Source organism: Pezoporus occidentalis, unplaced genomic scaffold (assembly GCF_034315485.1).
Source record: "Pezoporus occidentalis ecotype Australia unplaced genomic scaffold, CSIRO_AGI_Poc_V1 ctg296, whole genome shotgun sequence".
NCBI classification, from domain to species: domain Eukaryota; kingdom Metazoa; phylum Chordata; class Aves; order Psittaciformes; family Psittacidae; genus Pezoporus; species Pezoporus occidentalis.
The window spans coordinates 192434-208043 of NW_026914896.1; the positions used below are offsets into that span (position 1 = coordinate 192434).

General features: G+C 48.8%; 1 protein-coding gene across 1 annotated transcript; it reads right to left on the reverse strand.

Moving 5' to 3' along the window:
• Positions 1–1008: 1008 nt before the first annotated feature.
• Positions 1009–15051, reverse strand: LOC134167728 (aquaporin-7-like). The gene is made up of 7 exons (XM_062626661.1): positions 14900–15051; positions 10702–10828; positions 7032–7158; positions 4931–5068; positions 4109–4227; positions 2223–2440; positions 1009–1352 (listed from the first exon to the last, which is right to left on the reverse strand). The coding sequence occupies exons 2-7, from the start codon at positions 10789–10791 to the stop codon at positions 1193–1195; spliced, it is 852 nt and encodes a 283-aa protein (XP_062482645.1). The 5' UTR covers positions 10792–10828; positions 14900–15051; the 3' UTR covers positions 1009–1192.
• Between the last annotated feature and the right edge of the window lie 559 nt (positions 15052–15610).

Sequence of the window (15610 nt, forward strand, 5' to 3'; positions counted from 1 at the left end):
AGTAAATGCCGTTTTCTGGAATTCTGTGCAGTAGTGATGTTCTGTCACTTCCTACTTATGGAGATCCCCGTATTTTGTGTTCATGGCACCCTAGGACCGCAGTCATGTGCTTGACATATATACCATACTTGCTTAAGCATTGCCTAGGAAAGTTAAGACTCTTGTTACCCCACTGGTGACAGTAAGCTTCTGATACTATTTAACTTTTATTCTGATACCTCAGTCGTGGAAGGCTCTTGCAGGTCCACTTCCTTATTCAGACGGAGGTGGCAGAATTCCTTCAGGAACAGGGCAGCCTCTTCCCACATTTCTTATGCATTCACAGTGGGGAAAAGGGCTTCAATTTTGGTTTTTGTTTAATTGAGCATTTGAGTCTCAATCCTTTTATGGTGGTAGTTAAAACTCCAGCCTATTGGTAGCACACATAATTCCATGACACCAACATGTTCCAGTAGAGTGGTGCCAGAAATCAGGAAACTTTGTGGTTTAGTTTACTGATTTTTTGGTGCTTCCTGAATGTTCAGATCAAAAAGGAAAAACCAAAAACAAGCAAAAAAAAATCAAGTTCAGGTCTGTATTTCAGACTATCCTTGCTCTTTGTGCTCTGCCAAAACAGGTGTTTGTTAGGGTTTATCAAATGGAAGCAAGCTTAAGTCCCTGATCCATCAGTATTTACTTCTTACCAAAGAATATTCCAGATGAAAATTTCTTTAAGTTAATTAAGCTTTTTCTGCTGATTTTATATAATGTATTTTGATCTAGTGGAAAGTGTCCCTGCCCATGTCCGGGGGTTGAAACTAGATGATCTTTAAGGTCCCTTCTAACCCAAACCATTCTATGATTCTATGAATGCATAGGTATCTGGAGTCTTGCAGCTCTGCTTTGCTTTTCTCCAGAATGTGATGATTTTATCTTTGGTAGATGTTTACACAGGGAGACTGAATAATTCCCTCAGGTCACAGACAGGTCTAGCCCTGCCCAGGTCTGCCCAGTGTATTAGAGACCCAGTTTGTCTGCTCAGGCAGAGTTTATTGAAGACCAGTCCCACATTTCTCCACCAGCAGGGTAAAGAACTGGTGTGCTCCGGCAGCATTATTGCACATGCCCTTACCCACTTGTTTACCCTTTGACTGTCAGTCCGTATGTCCACATAGGCTTTGATGTGAAGTCCTTTCCTTGGAGCACGTGGCCATCACAGTGTAGAAACCTCCACTGCTCTCTGTCCTTTCTCATTCCCACATCCCGTGACAGGTGGGTTGTGAAAATCAATGAAGATTTTGTGGATGAAGACACCAGTCAGGCTTCCCAGAATTGGTGCTGTGACTGGGACCCACCACCAGTGGTGTCCAGCCCTAAAATGAAACAGAGGAGAGGCAGCCAGTGAGCCACATTGGAACCACTGCCCTGCCACTGAGTGGCTGCAAGGGCAGGAGTGAGCTGTGTGAGAAGGGGTGTCTAGTCACACTTCACATACTGGGCCCTACAGCTGGCTTAGACACATTCCCTACCCACCAGCATAACTGCTGGAGGGAGGGTCATTTTCCCCATCAACCTCAGAAGGTGTTGCTGCACTGTCTGCAGGTTTCTTGCTGTCCTACCTACAGAAATGGTCTGTGTGATCCTGATGAGCATGACTATCAGACAGAAAGACACACACACCTCTTTTCACTCCCCGTTTCCAGTAACATCGGCACCTCCTTTACCAAGCTCTCACTTATTTTCTGGAAATTTAATTAAACTAATGGGCAGGAGATTCTGCTAATGCCCTCAACCATGGGAAAGGCCATAGTGTGGCACCATTGCTAAGCAGGGGAAGGCAGGGTTTCATCTCCAGATTCAGACATCTAAATTTAAGAGAGCTATTCAGTAATCCATCTATAAGTACCTGCTTTCATGTGAGCTGAATCAGTCTTTGGCTTTCCATTCACTGTGATATAACCACCTAGACCTCCAGCTAAGAGGTGGCCAGTTTGCTGCCCAAATTGAGGTGTCCAAATTTCAAGATGAATCCCATGCTGGAGAATTAGTGTGCCCCAATTTTTGTGCGCATAATGCACCAGCCTCCTCTATGCACAACTTTTGCTGTCTGAGAATGTAGGATGCGCTCTGCACTGATACCATCATCACTTGACCCAGAGAAAAAGTCTTTGTGGCTATTCTATCTTGGGTTTATCTGCTCTCATTGCAAGCTGAGCAGTGTAAAAGCAAAGAGGGTCACTCACGTGAAGACATCGGTTCCCCAGCCAGCAATTGCCGTGAAGATCCTGGGGGGCAGGTCTCGGGAGGGGTTTATGGCATAACCTGTGTTCATCCCCATCCCCATGCCAATGCCCAGGACAAGGATACCCGTGAGCAGGGCCTCTGTGCCTCTCAGGGCCCTGTTGTTTTTCTCATCGTGGATGATCAGAATGCCCAGGTGAAGCATCACTGTTGCTAGAAACTGCAGGAGCACAAAAGGGACAGCAGGTCAGGAGGGAGAAGGGGGAATGCAGGATCATCCTCGGCAGAGAGGAAGAGATTTCACAGATTGGAAGAGCAGGTAACATTCATGCTCTGATCAAGGCAGGGAGGACCTTGTTCTTATTCCCGCCTCACAGGTGGATGGGAGAAAATTCTGGACTGATTTCCCAGCAGCAATAACTCCATGTCATCACCAGAAATGCCCTAGGACTGACAGAAACTTCTCAGCACTGTCCTCTCCCTCCACCTTTCAAGTTAGAGACATATGTTATTGTAAGTACATTTCATCTGACAGAGGCAGACCCATAACAGACTGCTAAGAAGACAAATCTGTTCCTCCCTAGAGGGAGTGATGTTTTATATAGCCTGTTGCATCAGCCTTTTCAGGACTAAAAGCAGATACTAGATTCTCCTCTGGGACACTGAATCTCCCTTTTGTGACAGTACATAGCGAGAAGTTGTAGATCTGTGATGCCCAAGATGTCAGGAACTGTTGTTTGAATGCAGGTGATTCCTGTCTTTTTCTGCTTCAGAACGTGCAGCTGGAGAGCCTGGGACTGCTTGCAGAGTTGCCAGCAAAAGTAGAAACTCTGCAGCTCTTGGCAATACGCTGTCACTGTCATTTGCTTTCTTGTGTAGCAAGGACACTGCATGCTCTATGGGAGGCTGAGTCATCAGGTCCCCACCTGTAAGCTATCCGACTCTCACTGCCATCCTCATCATACCCAGGGAAGAATTTTGTCAGAGACAAGCACAGGCTTCCTTAGATTTGAATTGGGACTGAATCTTCCTTCTCCAGTGCTCCAGTGCTCCATGTCCACTGAAGCATCCCCTTCCTATTTCTGGGCATCTGGACATTGTGTTGTGCGCTGGGAATCAACTGTTCGTGGCCTGAATTGGACTGTTCAAACCCCAGAGAACAATCCAGACAGCCTGTGGTCTGAAGGGGACCTACAAGGTTGCTGGAGAGGGACTCTTTGTCAGGGACTATAGTGATAGGGCAAGGAGTGATGGGTTTAAACTAAAACAGGGGAAGTTCAGGTTAAATATAAGGGAGAAGTTCATTGTTGTGAGGGTGGTGAGGCACTGGAATGGGTTGCCCAAAGAAGTGGTAAATGCTCCACCCCCTGCAGTGTTCAAGGCCAGGTTGGGCAGAGCCTTGGGCAACATGGCCTAGTGTGAGACATCCCTGCCCAGGGCAGGGGGTTGGAACTGTATGATCTTAAGGTCCTGTGCAACCGTAGCCATTCTGTGATTCTATGTGAAGGCAGCCCTGGGTGCTCTGTACTGGTGAGGGGCAGCGGGCAGAGCTGCCCAGGAGAACAGGGCATGTGTAGGATCCAGAAAGGGGAAGAGCAGTTCAGAGAATTGCACAGAGCCTGAAGGAGATGCTTCCTGATACAGCTCAGCTTCCCATTGCCTGGGCTGCATGCAGGAAAGGTGTTTGGAGGGCACTGTGACCAAGCCTGCAGGCATTACCTTTTAGGCTTGCTCAGCCACCAAGATGCCTTTCATCCTACCTGCCAGGCACCTGCTCTGAATGGTGGGCTCCTTGGAGAAGAGGTTGTGATTGTCTCTGCACACTCTCTCTGGCACTCACAGTGTTACCACCTGCCTTGCCCAGCACATCCCAGCAGTCCCCACTGACCTCTGTGAAGAAACTCCCAGGCAAGGACATATAGGGAGCAGGGTAAGTGGAGAAGATGGACGCTGTGGCAGTTGGTCCTGTCACTGTGAAGTTCCCCTTGGAGTAGTCGTACAGAGCATCTTAAGGAGAAATGGGAGTTAGAGGAGTTAGCAGAATTCATCACGGCACATACGTGAGTCCATGCATTGCAGCCAGCGTGGACACCAAGAGGAACAGAGGCAATGGGAGATACAGTGGAGGTGACACACCCCAAGCAGGGCATGATCTCACTGACACCTGTCACCTGCAGCCTTTGGTCTGCAATTGCTTCCTTAAACCTACCGGCTCCATGCCCCTGCGCTGGGAGCCTGAGGTAGGCTGGATGCTCTGGATGCACTGGATGCCTCCATCCCCTGCCTCTTAGAGGATGGGACATGCTGGAGCCAGTGAGTGGTGTGTCCCTCTCAACTCAAAATCACAGATGTCTGCTGTACTGTTATACACGGACCAGCAGAGTCCCCCAGAGCTCCATCTGTGCCTAATACATGGTAGTTCCATTTAACTTCAGCCCTTGCAGACTCTTGGAAACAAAATGCAGCTCCTGGCCTTGAGCTGAGGACAGGTTTTGGTACTGGGAATACCGTGAGCAAAAAGGAGCTGTGCTGTCCAAGAACTTCTCATCCTTCCCACAGATATCTGGGCCCTGCTCTGGCCTGGAGCTGTGAAGGTCTGTCCCACATGCCAGGAGCAGACCCTTCTCACTCAGACATCATGCTGGGTACTGCAAAAGGAAGACTGAAATGGTGCCCACAGCAAAGCCTGAGATAAAACACACAACCGTACCATAGTAGATGCCAAAGACAGTGGCTGCTGCTGTAAAGGAGCCCAGAAACTGGCCGATCACATAAACTGGGAGCTTTATCCAAGGCAGGTTTCCTAGAATGCAGTGTGTGATGGTGATGGCAGCATTCAGATGAGCTCCTGCAAAGTCACAGCAAAAGAAACTGGCTTCAACCCTGATGCAGCCGTTTTGGAGCATGTCCCAGAACCCCACAGCAAGCACTCAGATGTTGATCCAGGACACCAAGACTGTCAGGGCAGGGTCCCTCAAAACTGACCTGTCTTCCCTGGGCAACTGAATGATGCAGGACGGAGAGCTATTAGCTTTAGTCTTCTAAAAGCTCTGTAGACCACAGGCTGCTTTCAGAGTGGCTCATCTCACCTCAGAGACACCTCTCTATATAGGTTTCACCCTGTTCAGCTTAAGGGGAGCCCAAAACTTAGACTCATCACCCATCTTTTATACAGCTGCAGGTAGATAAGATAAATCTTATTCCAAACAATTGCAAGAGAGGGCCTCATCCTGGCAAAGCTGAGCACTCCAGCTGATGGGAGCTGGAGGGACTCAGGTTAGCTGTTAGATATCACTGCGTTGAGAAGAGGGTTACAAGGATAGTCAACCCTGCCCAGACCATGGTTGCTCCCACTAATGTGAAGCAGACCCTGTCCTTCCCTTGCAGAGTTTGTAATCTTTGACTGTATTTCTTTGCATCCGTGTTTAGAGAGGGCACTTTCTACGCAGCAGGTTGGTATTCAGTGGTGCCCTCAGTGCAAGCTACGTTTGTTCTCTGGGCCTCATCTCTCCATGAGTCCAAAGGAAGTATTTGCTTTTCCTACCTGGTAGGTGTAAACTCTGTGGGTCAATAGATGTTCCAGTCTTAGTGGCCATCTCCAACTCTAGACTCAGAAAGGGGTAACATCCAGACACACAGCACCTCAACAGAGTGAAGTAAAAGTGCATGTACTGCCACCACTGACATGGGGGGAGGTCCCTTTTTCTTTGATCCTTTGCCAGCATGACCAGCTATTTCAGAGATCACAAGAAGCATCTGGTGACATAAATGATGCCATATTACAGTGACAGGAAGCCCTGAAGCTGGCTTTGGAACCAGACTTGCTGGCTGATCCGAGACCCTTTCTTCCACCTCCAATCCTTCCATTTCAAATGTCAGCTGGAACTGTAGGGACCTGCTTTCCTCAGTCCCCTTTCCCCAGGATGTCACCACCTGCTCCAAAAGGACAGGGAGACCATGGGCTGACTGCATGGACCAATTCTCTCCACCAAGCCCCAGCCTTGGACATCTGTCTGCTCCAACAGTTCAAGAGCAAGGACTTGCTTTAATCATCTGGCCTCTAGAGCCTTTAATCTCTTCTCTTGGTGCAAATAAATGCAGAAATTCCACAAGGCAAAGGTAATGCTCTTGTCATGTGAGAGTTACCACCCCATGGCCCCAAAACACCACCTCCTGAGCTCTTGAAGGGTGTGTGCACGTGGATGTGTATGATAAGGAGAAAATTTGCATGCCATTCCTTGTTGCAACATCAGCAGTAAGCTCTCCTTTGCAATAAATTATTTACTTCCCCATGGGTCACACCGCCAGCGTGCTTTCAGACCTCCTTGTCTTCTTGGGCTGTGATGCTATATCCCAATGTGACTAACGGGGGCACTGCTGAAACCAGGCTCTGCTGACTACAGCAGGAGGGAATGGCTGAACACCCACCACTATCCCTGTCCTACTTGCCCTGGTCTAATCAGCTCAGGACACAGGTTTGGGGACAGCATTCTGTCGCTATGCTGTGCCTGCCTTGTTCCCTGCTTCTAACCTTGCTGCACCACTGGGACACCTTGGCTTGAGCTTGGACCTGTCTCCCCACTGCGGACTTGGCTGTGGTCACTGGGTCGTGAGGCTGACCCTGGTTATGGTCACCAAACTTGCTCTGCTCTTCTTGCTTGGGGACCCTAGGACTGACCTTCCTTCAGGTGAGGGCACTGTGTCAACTGACCATGCCATTACCCACCCTTCCACGTCCCACTCCTGCTGCCCCTGATGCACGTGGCCTTTATGGGACACAGAGATGTCCCAAGCTCGAGTGTCCTGCTCACCAGAGATTCCTCCAGCTGCATGGATGCCCAAGGTAACACCAATGCCAAATGCCAAATTGATGTTCAGATACTGCCCGAAGTTTTGTCTCCCTAATACCACTTGTGCCACAGAAGACAAGCCAAAGACCTAGAGCATGGAAAAAGAAAGAGAGAAAGGAGTGTTAAAAGTACCTTCATTGCTGTGGTGGACTGAGCTTCTTTGCTACTTTTTCTGCAATTTTAATAAACTCAAGACAGGAAGACTCTAAGGTGCCCATTGTCAGGAGATGAAGAATGCGCCTCCCCTGCACAGACTGAAGCAGTAGATGGGTTATTCCTCACTGGTGCCCATCACACTGAAACAGGCACTCTAGTCATCATTGGCTGTGGGGAGACAAACCCCAAACCCACACATCGAGATCCAGGGCTCAAAAGGGGTCACTCATACAGCCACGGTATTGCGCCTGTGCCTGAAACCAGGGACATGAGCCAGGGGAGCATCACCATTGACCATCAGGAGACAGTACCCATGATGGGTGGAAGGACAGTGGGCAAATTCTTTTTGTCTTTCTTTCCCTGGTGTGCAATTTGTTCACTAAGAACGTGGTTTGGGCAGCGCACAGCTATTCGCCAAACCCAACTCTAATTTTGTAACTTACCCCAGAAAAAAAAACAAGGAAGGAAATTCCGTTTTGACTTTTCCTTTCAATGCATACACATTCAGTTTGAAAACAGCCAAAGTTTCAATATTTTTTTTAGTGACTAAAGGGGAACCAGGAAAAAAAAAAAAATAAGCAGCAAAGTAAACACTTTCCAGCAGGAAAAGGCATATTCAAGAAATTGCTCTGGCCTGAAATTAAATTCTATTTCACTTTTTAAATGTGGTCAGAGGGTGGAAAAATCAGTTCTTTGCACAGCTCTTACACTGAAATCCAGAGAAGGACAAAGATTCTCTTGAGGTCTCTGCCTCACAAACCACTTGGCAATTGAAGAATGTATCCTGCTTCTCGGACTACACTCCTGTTTATCCAGGGTGGCATGTCCCTCCGAGACAAAAATGTCAACATGTTCTCCAGCATCTAAACTTGTGCTCTGTCCGTTCTGACTGTGATCTTTCCTGTCTACTCTGCCTGGATCGAGTTCATCTCATAATCCACTCTCCCTCTTCCCTTTCAGACATCACCCCTGCTCCCCAGAGACGCTATTCTTAATTCTCTCATATACATGAAGCCCACTCTCTGTGTGAGCCTCTGTCAGTCTGCCTCAGCAAAAAGCACCAAAGCCCCAAAAAAACACTGTTTGGGATCTGCAAAAGCCTTACAAAAACTCTGCCTACTCATCTCTGACTTTCCAAAGCCACATCCAAGAGAAGCCAAATGCATAATGCATTTGTAGGTTTTGTAGGACAGCACGGAGGTGCAGAGAGAGGGACTTGGGGCAGGAGACATGGCTGAACACCAGTATCCTGAAATAAGTGTATTTCAGCACAGATCCAAGCCTCTGATCTCTTTCTCTATTCTCACATTTCCAAAATACCCTGTTTATTTCCCTATCTCCCTACTTCTGCTGCTGTTTACTGCTGCCTGGTTCCCTCCTTTGTGATCACTGCCTGTCCATTAAAGTAAGAAGCCTGGGCTGGGCACTGTTCTCCAAATAACACACATCCAGGCATCATGGAGATGCATCCAGCACATTCCTGGCTGCCCTGAGGGCCCTGGGGCTGCTGGATGCTACACCTGAATGCTGGATGCTATTTGTTGCCAGCCCATGATAAGGGTCCATGTGTAGTGTTCCTCCTCCTACTTTATTCCCTTGCAGGGATCAGTGAACAAGGCTACAAAATCTGCCTTTGGTTGTCAAGAGTACAGGGGAAAGACTCCTCCTCATGCTTCTTTCTCAAGGCAGCTCAAGCAGGACACCTCTGAACTAGTTCCTTGTCACCTGGAACTTCCACCACCAAAAAGCAAAAGGGGATGGAAAGGAAAATGATTTGCTCAGCTCCTCCTGAGAAGCCACAGACATCTGTGCTCTGAGTTCCAATGGGTGCAAAGCTACCTGTGTAGTAGGGCTGAACTTCAGGTAGCTGGATGTGCAATAATATGTGATAAAATGCAAGTATCCTTTGCATGTGCAGTCGTTGCCCGTGAAAACAAGCACCTTTAACTGTCAGCAGTGTCAGAAGGTGCCCATGGTCACAGAAACCTTATCTTCCACCTGTGCAAATCTCCAAGTACAAGTTTTTGGGGCTATCCCCAGCCCTTTCTTGCTGCCTCTGTCCAGTCCTAAGTGTCTCAGCCCAGGCTAAGCCCAGGTATAGTAAATTAGCACAGACAGCTTCTGGAGCTTTTCAGAGGGAGGATGCCATCTGTATGTGTTGGTCCAACACATGAAGGCTCTGGTCGTGGTGGGCACTGAACCTCAGCCAGGGGTCAATTCTGACTGCAAAGCTTTCCTCACCTACTCCCCAAACACCTACAAAGCAGCTCAAGAGCTCGAAACCATGTCTCTTTCTCTGCATGAAATAGATCCTTCAGGCAAGGGATGAGTTTCTGTACGATATGGATAAACACTATCCATCTGCCCCATACGAAAACCAAAAGTGAAATCCTAGCATGCTTTAAAGCTGGTAATTACAGCTGTAAAGCATGCTGTAATGGTGGGTTGTGGCTCCAGAGAGTATCACAGGTATTCATTACCTTGGCAACCCCAAGAGGAAGACAGATGAATGCTGCTCTCATTTCACAGAGGCTGTCAGTGGTAGAGGAGTTGGGGTCTGCTCCCCAGACCTGTGCAGGACCCCCCAACCACACCATCGCCTATGGCACAGCAGGTAGAAAAGCCTCAGTTCACTGCATGGGATCTCTCAGGGGGCTGGCACAAGCATTGTGTTGCCCCATCTGACCAGGCTCTGCTCTTTGGTCTCATTCCCAGACTTTCCCTCCTTTTATTCAGAGAACTGTTTTCAGAGAACTGAAACAATGGAGTGGCCAGAGAAGGGCAACAGAGCTGGTGAAGGGTCTGGAGCACAAGTGTGATGGGGAATGGCTGAGGGACCTGGGGGGGGGGGGGGGTGGTGGTGGTGTGGAGAAGAGAAGGCTCAGGGGGGACCTTATCGCTATCTACAACTGCCTGAAAGGAGGATGGACTGAGGTGGGGTTCTTCTCTCAGGTAACAAGTGGTAGGATAACAGGAAATGGCCTCAAGCTGTGCCAGGGGAGGTTTGGACTGGATATTAAGGAAAATTTCTTCACTGAAAGGGTTGTCAAGCATTGGAGCAGGCTGCCCAGGGAAGTGTTGGAATCACCATCCCATTTACAAGATGTGCAGATGCCCTTGGTGATACGGTTTAGTGGTAGTCTTGGTAGTGCCGAGTTAATAGTTGGGCTCAATGATCTTAAAGGTCTTTTCCAATCTATTTCCAAGCAATTCTATGATTCTATCCCCAGTTACTTCACAGACTCCCAGTGACAACCTCCCAGCCTCCACACTGCTTTCTTCCTCCATAAGGTTTAGGCACGTCTTCCTGGTAGGAAGCTGCACCCCACCAGAGCAGAAGGGTGAGCATTAGCAACCAGAGGCTGATGATGTGATAGGACACCATTGACCTTACAGCTGCTAAACACTTACCCTCTCACCCTCCCTGCACACACACATGCATGCACGTGCATATCTGGGCCCATCCTTTCCTTACCATGAGGATGTACATCCCCAGTGCTTCTGCCAGCATCTCCCTGATGGTGACACTTCGAATCGTGAGCGCCTTCTGAATCTTCTCCATCATCTTGCTCTCTGGCTCCAGCCTGCAGCCACAGCAGCTCCTGTTGTGACAGTACACTTACTGCTCTGAGCCAAGTACCCTTTGAAACTTGGCACCCTCCCTTCACCCCCAGACACCTTCGTTCATTTAGTTAACGATGAACAAGCCAATAAACAAGCAGATAGCTTCAAAGTCTTCCCACACACAAATGCCATCCTTCTAAATCTATATGGTGAGGATGCAATACTTCTGCTACCAGACTTTGCAAACACTGGGCCCCTGCCCAGGAGCAGCCTATCTCCAGGGCAGTGGAGCTGTAAATAGCCTTGGTGTGTTCCTAAAGCCTGTCTTTCTCTGTAGCCTTTCCCACAGGTACTGAGCAGGAATTTTGGCTCTGCTCTGCATTGTAACCCCCTGGCTGGTGGTTTGGTACCATTTTTTGTTATAACAGGTGAGATTAGGAGTATTTGCTTGTGCTTTGCAGGATATTTGGATGCCCAGCCTTCGGGAAGGATGCTCTCCCTGGAGCTGATGTGCACCACTATCCACAGTTGGGAAGAGCATAATGCCTTGAGTGTTGCTCCAGGTTGAGCATTTTGCTAAATGTACCTGTGTCCAGTCACACTAGTGCAGAGCCTCCCTGCTGCCCCTCCCCGGTCTGTCCTTTCATCTGGGGCAAGGAAACACCCTTCTCAGCAATTGTCCCAGCGACCTTCAATTACGTCTGTCTGCCAGAGCAGAGCCCTCATTGCCCTGATTAATCCTCCATCTCCTGATTCCCTCTGCTTATCTCCCTGCTCACCATGTGCTCTTACCCCTCCACTGTGAAGAGGTTTTAATACCTTTGCTTAATCACTGAAAAGTTAAACCCATGAACACTCAAGACCTCTTCCTGCAAGCCTTGTCTGGTTCCTTGCTGCTTTTATTCACCTTCCTCTCAACCCACTGCAGCTTCTCAGTGTGGCCCTGGAGAGGACACGATGCACAGCTCTGGAGGAGTTAGAAGCAGCTTCCCCGATGGGAATGCAGTGCTCTGCTCCTTCTGCCCCTGGGGTTGTCTCCCTCTGCATTAACACATTGCAAATGTTCATGAACTTTCCTTCCCCCCACAGGACACTGAGCAGATGTATGGAAGAACCTGGGAAGCTGATTCTCCTCTCCGCCCCATAGAGTCATACAATCATAGAATGGTTTGGGTTGCAAAGGACCTTAAGATTATCTAGTTCCAACCCCCTGCCATGGGCAGGGACACCTCACACTAAACCATGTCACCCAAGGCTCTGTCCAACCTTGCCTTGAACACCACCAGGGATGGAGCATTCACAACTTCCTTGGGCAACCCATTCCAGTGCCTCACCACCCTCACAGTAAAGAACTTCTTCCTTATACCCAATCTAAACTTCCCCTGTTTAAGTTTAAACCCATTACCCCTTGTCCTATTGCTGTAGTCCCTGATGAAGAGTCCCTCTCCAGCATCCTTGTAGGCCCCTTTCAGATAGATGACTGTCTATTTTATGGCAGGGGAGGGTTTTATGGACTGGGGTAAGCCCTCTTCCAGTGACAGATCAGCTCTTGACCTTAATGAACACTAGGCTAAACATGCAGTAATTTACTCAGTCTGTCTCTCCCACTAAGGTCCATTTAATCATGACGGGTGATAATCTCACCCTCTAAAGGGTGTTCCTACAGCATGTTTCAAGGTGGGAAGGGTTTTCTGTGCTTTGAGTCCGTGAGCATGCTGTGGCACAGAAAAAGTGTCCAGTGAATCTTTCCACGTCTTTTCTTTCTCTGCCATATTAGTGTTTATTGGTTGGTTATTACAGAAACATGGTCCCTGGAGAACCAGACTGGGGTGGTGACAAGAGCCTCAAGTTTCTTCTGCACATGGTAATTTCCAGCTGACATGTAAAGCTCTGGTCCTGGCATCAGCTCGTATTGGAGATCTCACAGCCTTCCTCACATGGATGAGGTGTGAGTGGGTCAATATTCCCCACAGCTGGACCTACAACTTTGTTTCTCACTCCTAGATCTCAGGGAGCCTTACAAGTGGATTCCTCCCTTGTGGGCACACAAGCTGCTGTGTTTCTAAAACGTTTTGTCTCCTGCATTCAAACATTATCTATAGGCATGTCCATATTCTCATTTGGGTTGATAAATGGAAACGGCTCCCATGGACTTGCAGTTTTCTCAGGGAAAAAGGCAATCCCAGTTTGCAATAGAAACCTTTGGTTTGGTTATAGTATTTGCAGCATAATCCCCAATATTACCACTAATTTCCCTGAAACTCCAGCATGCTTCTAGGATGGCGTAATGGACACGTCTCTTGCCACTGCTTGTTCTTTTACACAGATCGTTCCACAAGGTGGCACTGAGACACTGATTTCTCTCTGAAAAGTGTTCAGAAGAGTTCCTCTGTCGGCTGCTTAAAGTGAGTACACACACTAGTTTTAGGGTTCCTCTGGGCGTTTTTAGACATCAAAGTGATCTGCCGCTGTTCAAGACGTTGAACAACAACAACACCTTTGTTTCTATAGGTCCTGTAGGGCAGCACACCTCCAGCCTGGCAGCACACACAACGGAAGTGTGTAAGCCTGCGCCTGTCACCCTCCTCTTTATAATTGGCAGAGAAAACTGCTCCTTGTAAAGTGGAGCAGCTCCAAAGGGCAGTTCATCCCCACCTGAAATAAGCCTCTGAGGCCAGATTTATGAGTCACGCTGGATGCTGGCACTTTCCCTCCAGTGTCTGCAATGGGGTTGGAGCTCCAACGTGAACACCCGTGTGGAGGCATCTACTGCTGGGCGAGCTGGACTGCCCATCCTCCCTGCATCCAGAAGTGGTGATCCTGGAGCAAGGATCAAGATCCTGAGCACAACCAATCATGTGAGCCAGCCAAGGGCTGAAGCACAGATCTAACAGTTGCTCAACACGACATGTTTGTACCTGCATGGTTTCATTTACCTGCAGGGCTGACCAGGATCTCTGGGTCACCAAATACAGTCCCCTATTAACATGGGCAGCCACACCGCACCTTCCCTTTCATGACTCCATTCTAGGGATAAGTGCTTTTTATCTTAATTCCTCCTGCTGAAAGCCTGTTACCAGAACTTGCTGCTCTCAAAATTAGAGACTTTCTTCTAATTTTCAGCAGAATTCTCAAAGCCAGTGTTAGCCATAGCCAATCACTGTCATGAGTTAATGTCTCCTACAGGTGATATCCCATTAAGTTTTCCTATGAGGTTTGGTAGAAGAGCATGAGTTGCTCGTGCTTAGCTCGCACCACCTCCTGATGTTTACCTGGACTTGCTCACAGATTGAAACTTCACTCAACATTGACCCTGCAATTATTTTACCATGTTTTCCACTGCACATTAAGCAACCACCTGCTAAACCAAAGCCGTTTTCTTCCCTAAGGCAGGTGTGCCTTCAGCACCAGTAATAAATGCCTCTGGTTGGAGAAGAATATTTTGGCACAGTCAAGGCCCACTTACTGTGCTGGTGTTGATACCCATGGTAGTGAAGAGCTGGGGGAGCAACCTGCAAAGGATGAGCACCCAGGGACTTCAGGGCAGTCGCGCTTCTGCAAGGAATAGCTTCTCTGACTCAACTGACTGTGCACACGTTTCGTCTGCACCCACAACCTCATTTATCTCTTAATTGTGCTAATCAGCAGCTGGAACATCACCACTCCATTAGCTTCAGCCCTGCTGGTGGATCATTAACTTCTTCCCAGAGGCTGAGAGGAACATGAGCAGACAGCACAGCAAAGGACCTCCTCACCATGGATGAGGACAGCTTGCTCCTCCATCAGGCCAAATGAATGTGGCACCAAGACAGCTCCAATCCCCTTTAGGAAACAAGGCCAGGTCAGAAAGACCAATACAGTGCTATGACCCTAGCTGTCCAAAACAGACTCCACTCGACATACCCTAGAGCACCTGCACCTTGTGGTCTTGCATTTAATGCTTATGGTCTATCTCCTTCTTTCCTATGGATGGTAGGCACAGAGTTAGTCACAGACACCCCACATGGCTTTGCTCCCCATACTGTTACCCAGCTCCCCATTCCCAGCACACCATCTCTCACCCAGCACACCATCACCCCTTGCCCTGAAGCCGGCCCAAGGTGCATCACCTGTATGTGTTCTTTTCCAGTGAATCTGGGGTAGCTTTCTCAGTGCCAGATGGAAGCAGGAACTGGTGGGACCAGCAAAGGGATGTGTAAGCAGCGATGGCAGGATCCTACTCCCGTTTGCAGCCCTCTGCTTTCCTTCTCTGTGTAATGATGCCTCCCCCCGCCCCACAAGACTGCTAAAGCTCACTCAGCTGAGGTAATCTTCGAGGTGATGGTTTCAGCAGGAGGGGAATTACATGGCTTTGATTGGTCATTATGGGGAGAGAAGCGCTGCCCAAGTAGGGGTGCCCCCCTGGGCAGCTCTGGCTCCATTGCTGGATAACACAGCCTGGGCTCCCTGGCTGAGACACATCCGCCTGTCCAGCCCTAACCTGCTTACCAAGCAGAATTGGTCTGTTTTATATGTGACAGGTTTTGAGGCACCCCAAAAGCTTTGGCATGGGCAAAGCCCTGAGGAGTCTCCTCTATGCGTGGATACAGAGCACATAACAGAGAAACAGAGTCACAGAAGCACCTCAGGTCCCACAGGAAACTTGGTGTACCTGTGAGGTTTCCACTAAGGTGCTGCCAGCTCCTCACCTGCTGTCATACCCCACTGCCTGCCCTGTGAGCATCTTGTTCTGACATGCTCCTACCACAGCCCTGTGTGTGGGAGCATCCCCTTTGCCCATCCTGGTGGGCTCCCCCAGACCCTGATAGAGAGCAGCAGGC

Coding starts and splice junctions, on each gene's coding strand:
- LOC134167728 (XM_062626661.1), bottom strand. CDS start 10,791: ATGATGGAGAAGATTCAGAAGGCGCTCACGATTCGAAGTGTCACCATC. Junction 7,159..10,701: donor TGGGGATGTACATCCTCATG/GTAAGGAAAGGA, acceptor TCCATGCTCTAG/GTCTTTGGCTTGTCTTCTGT. Junction 1,353..2,222: donor TGGGGAACCGATGTCTTCAC/GTGAGTGACCCT, acceptor GTTTCATTTTAG/GGCTGGACACCACTGGTGGT.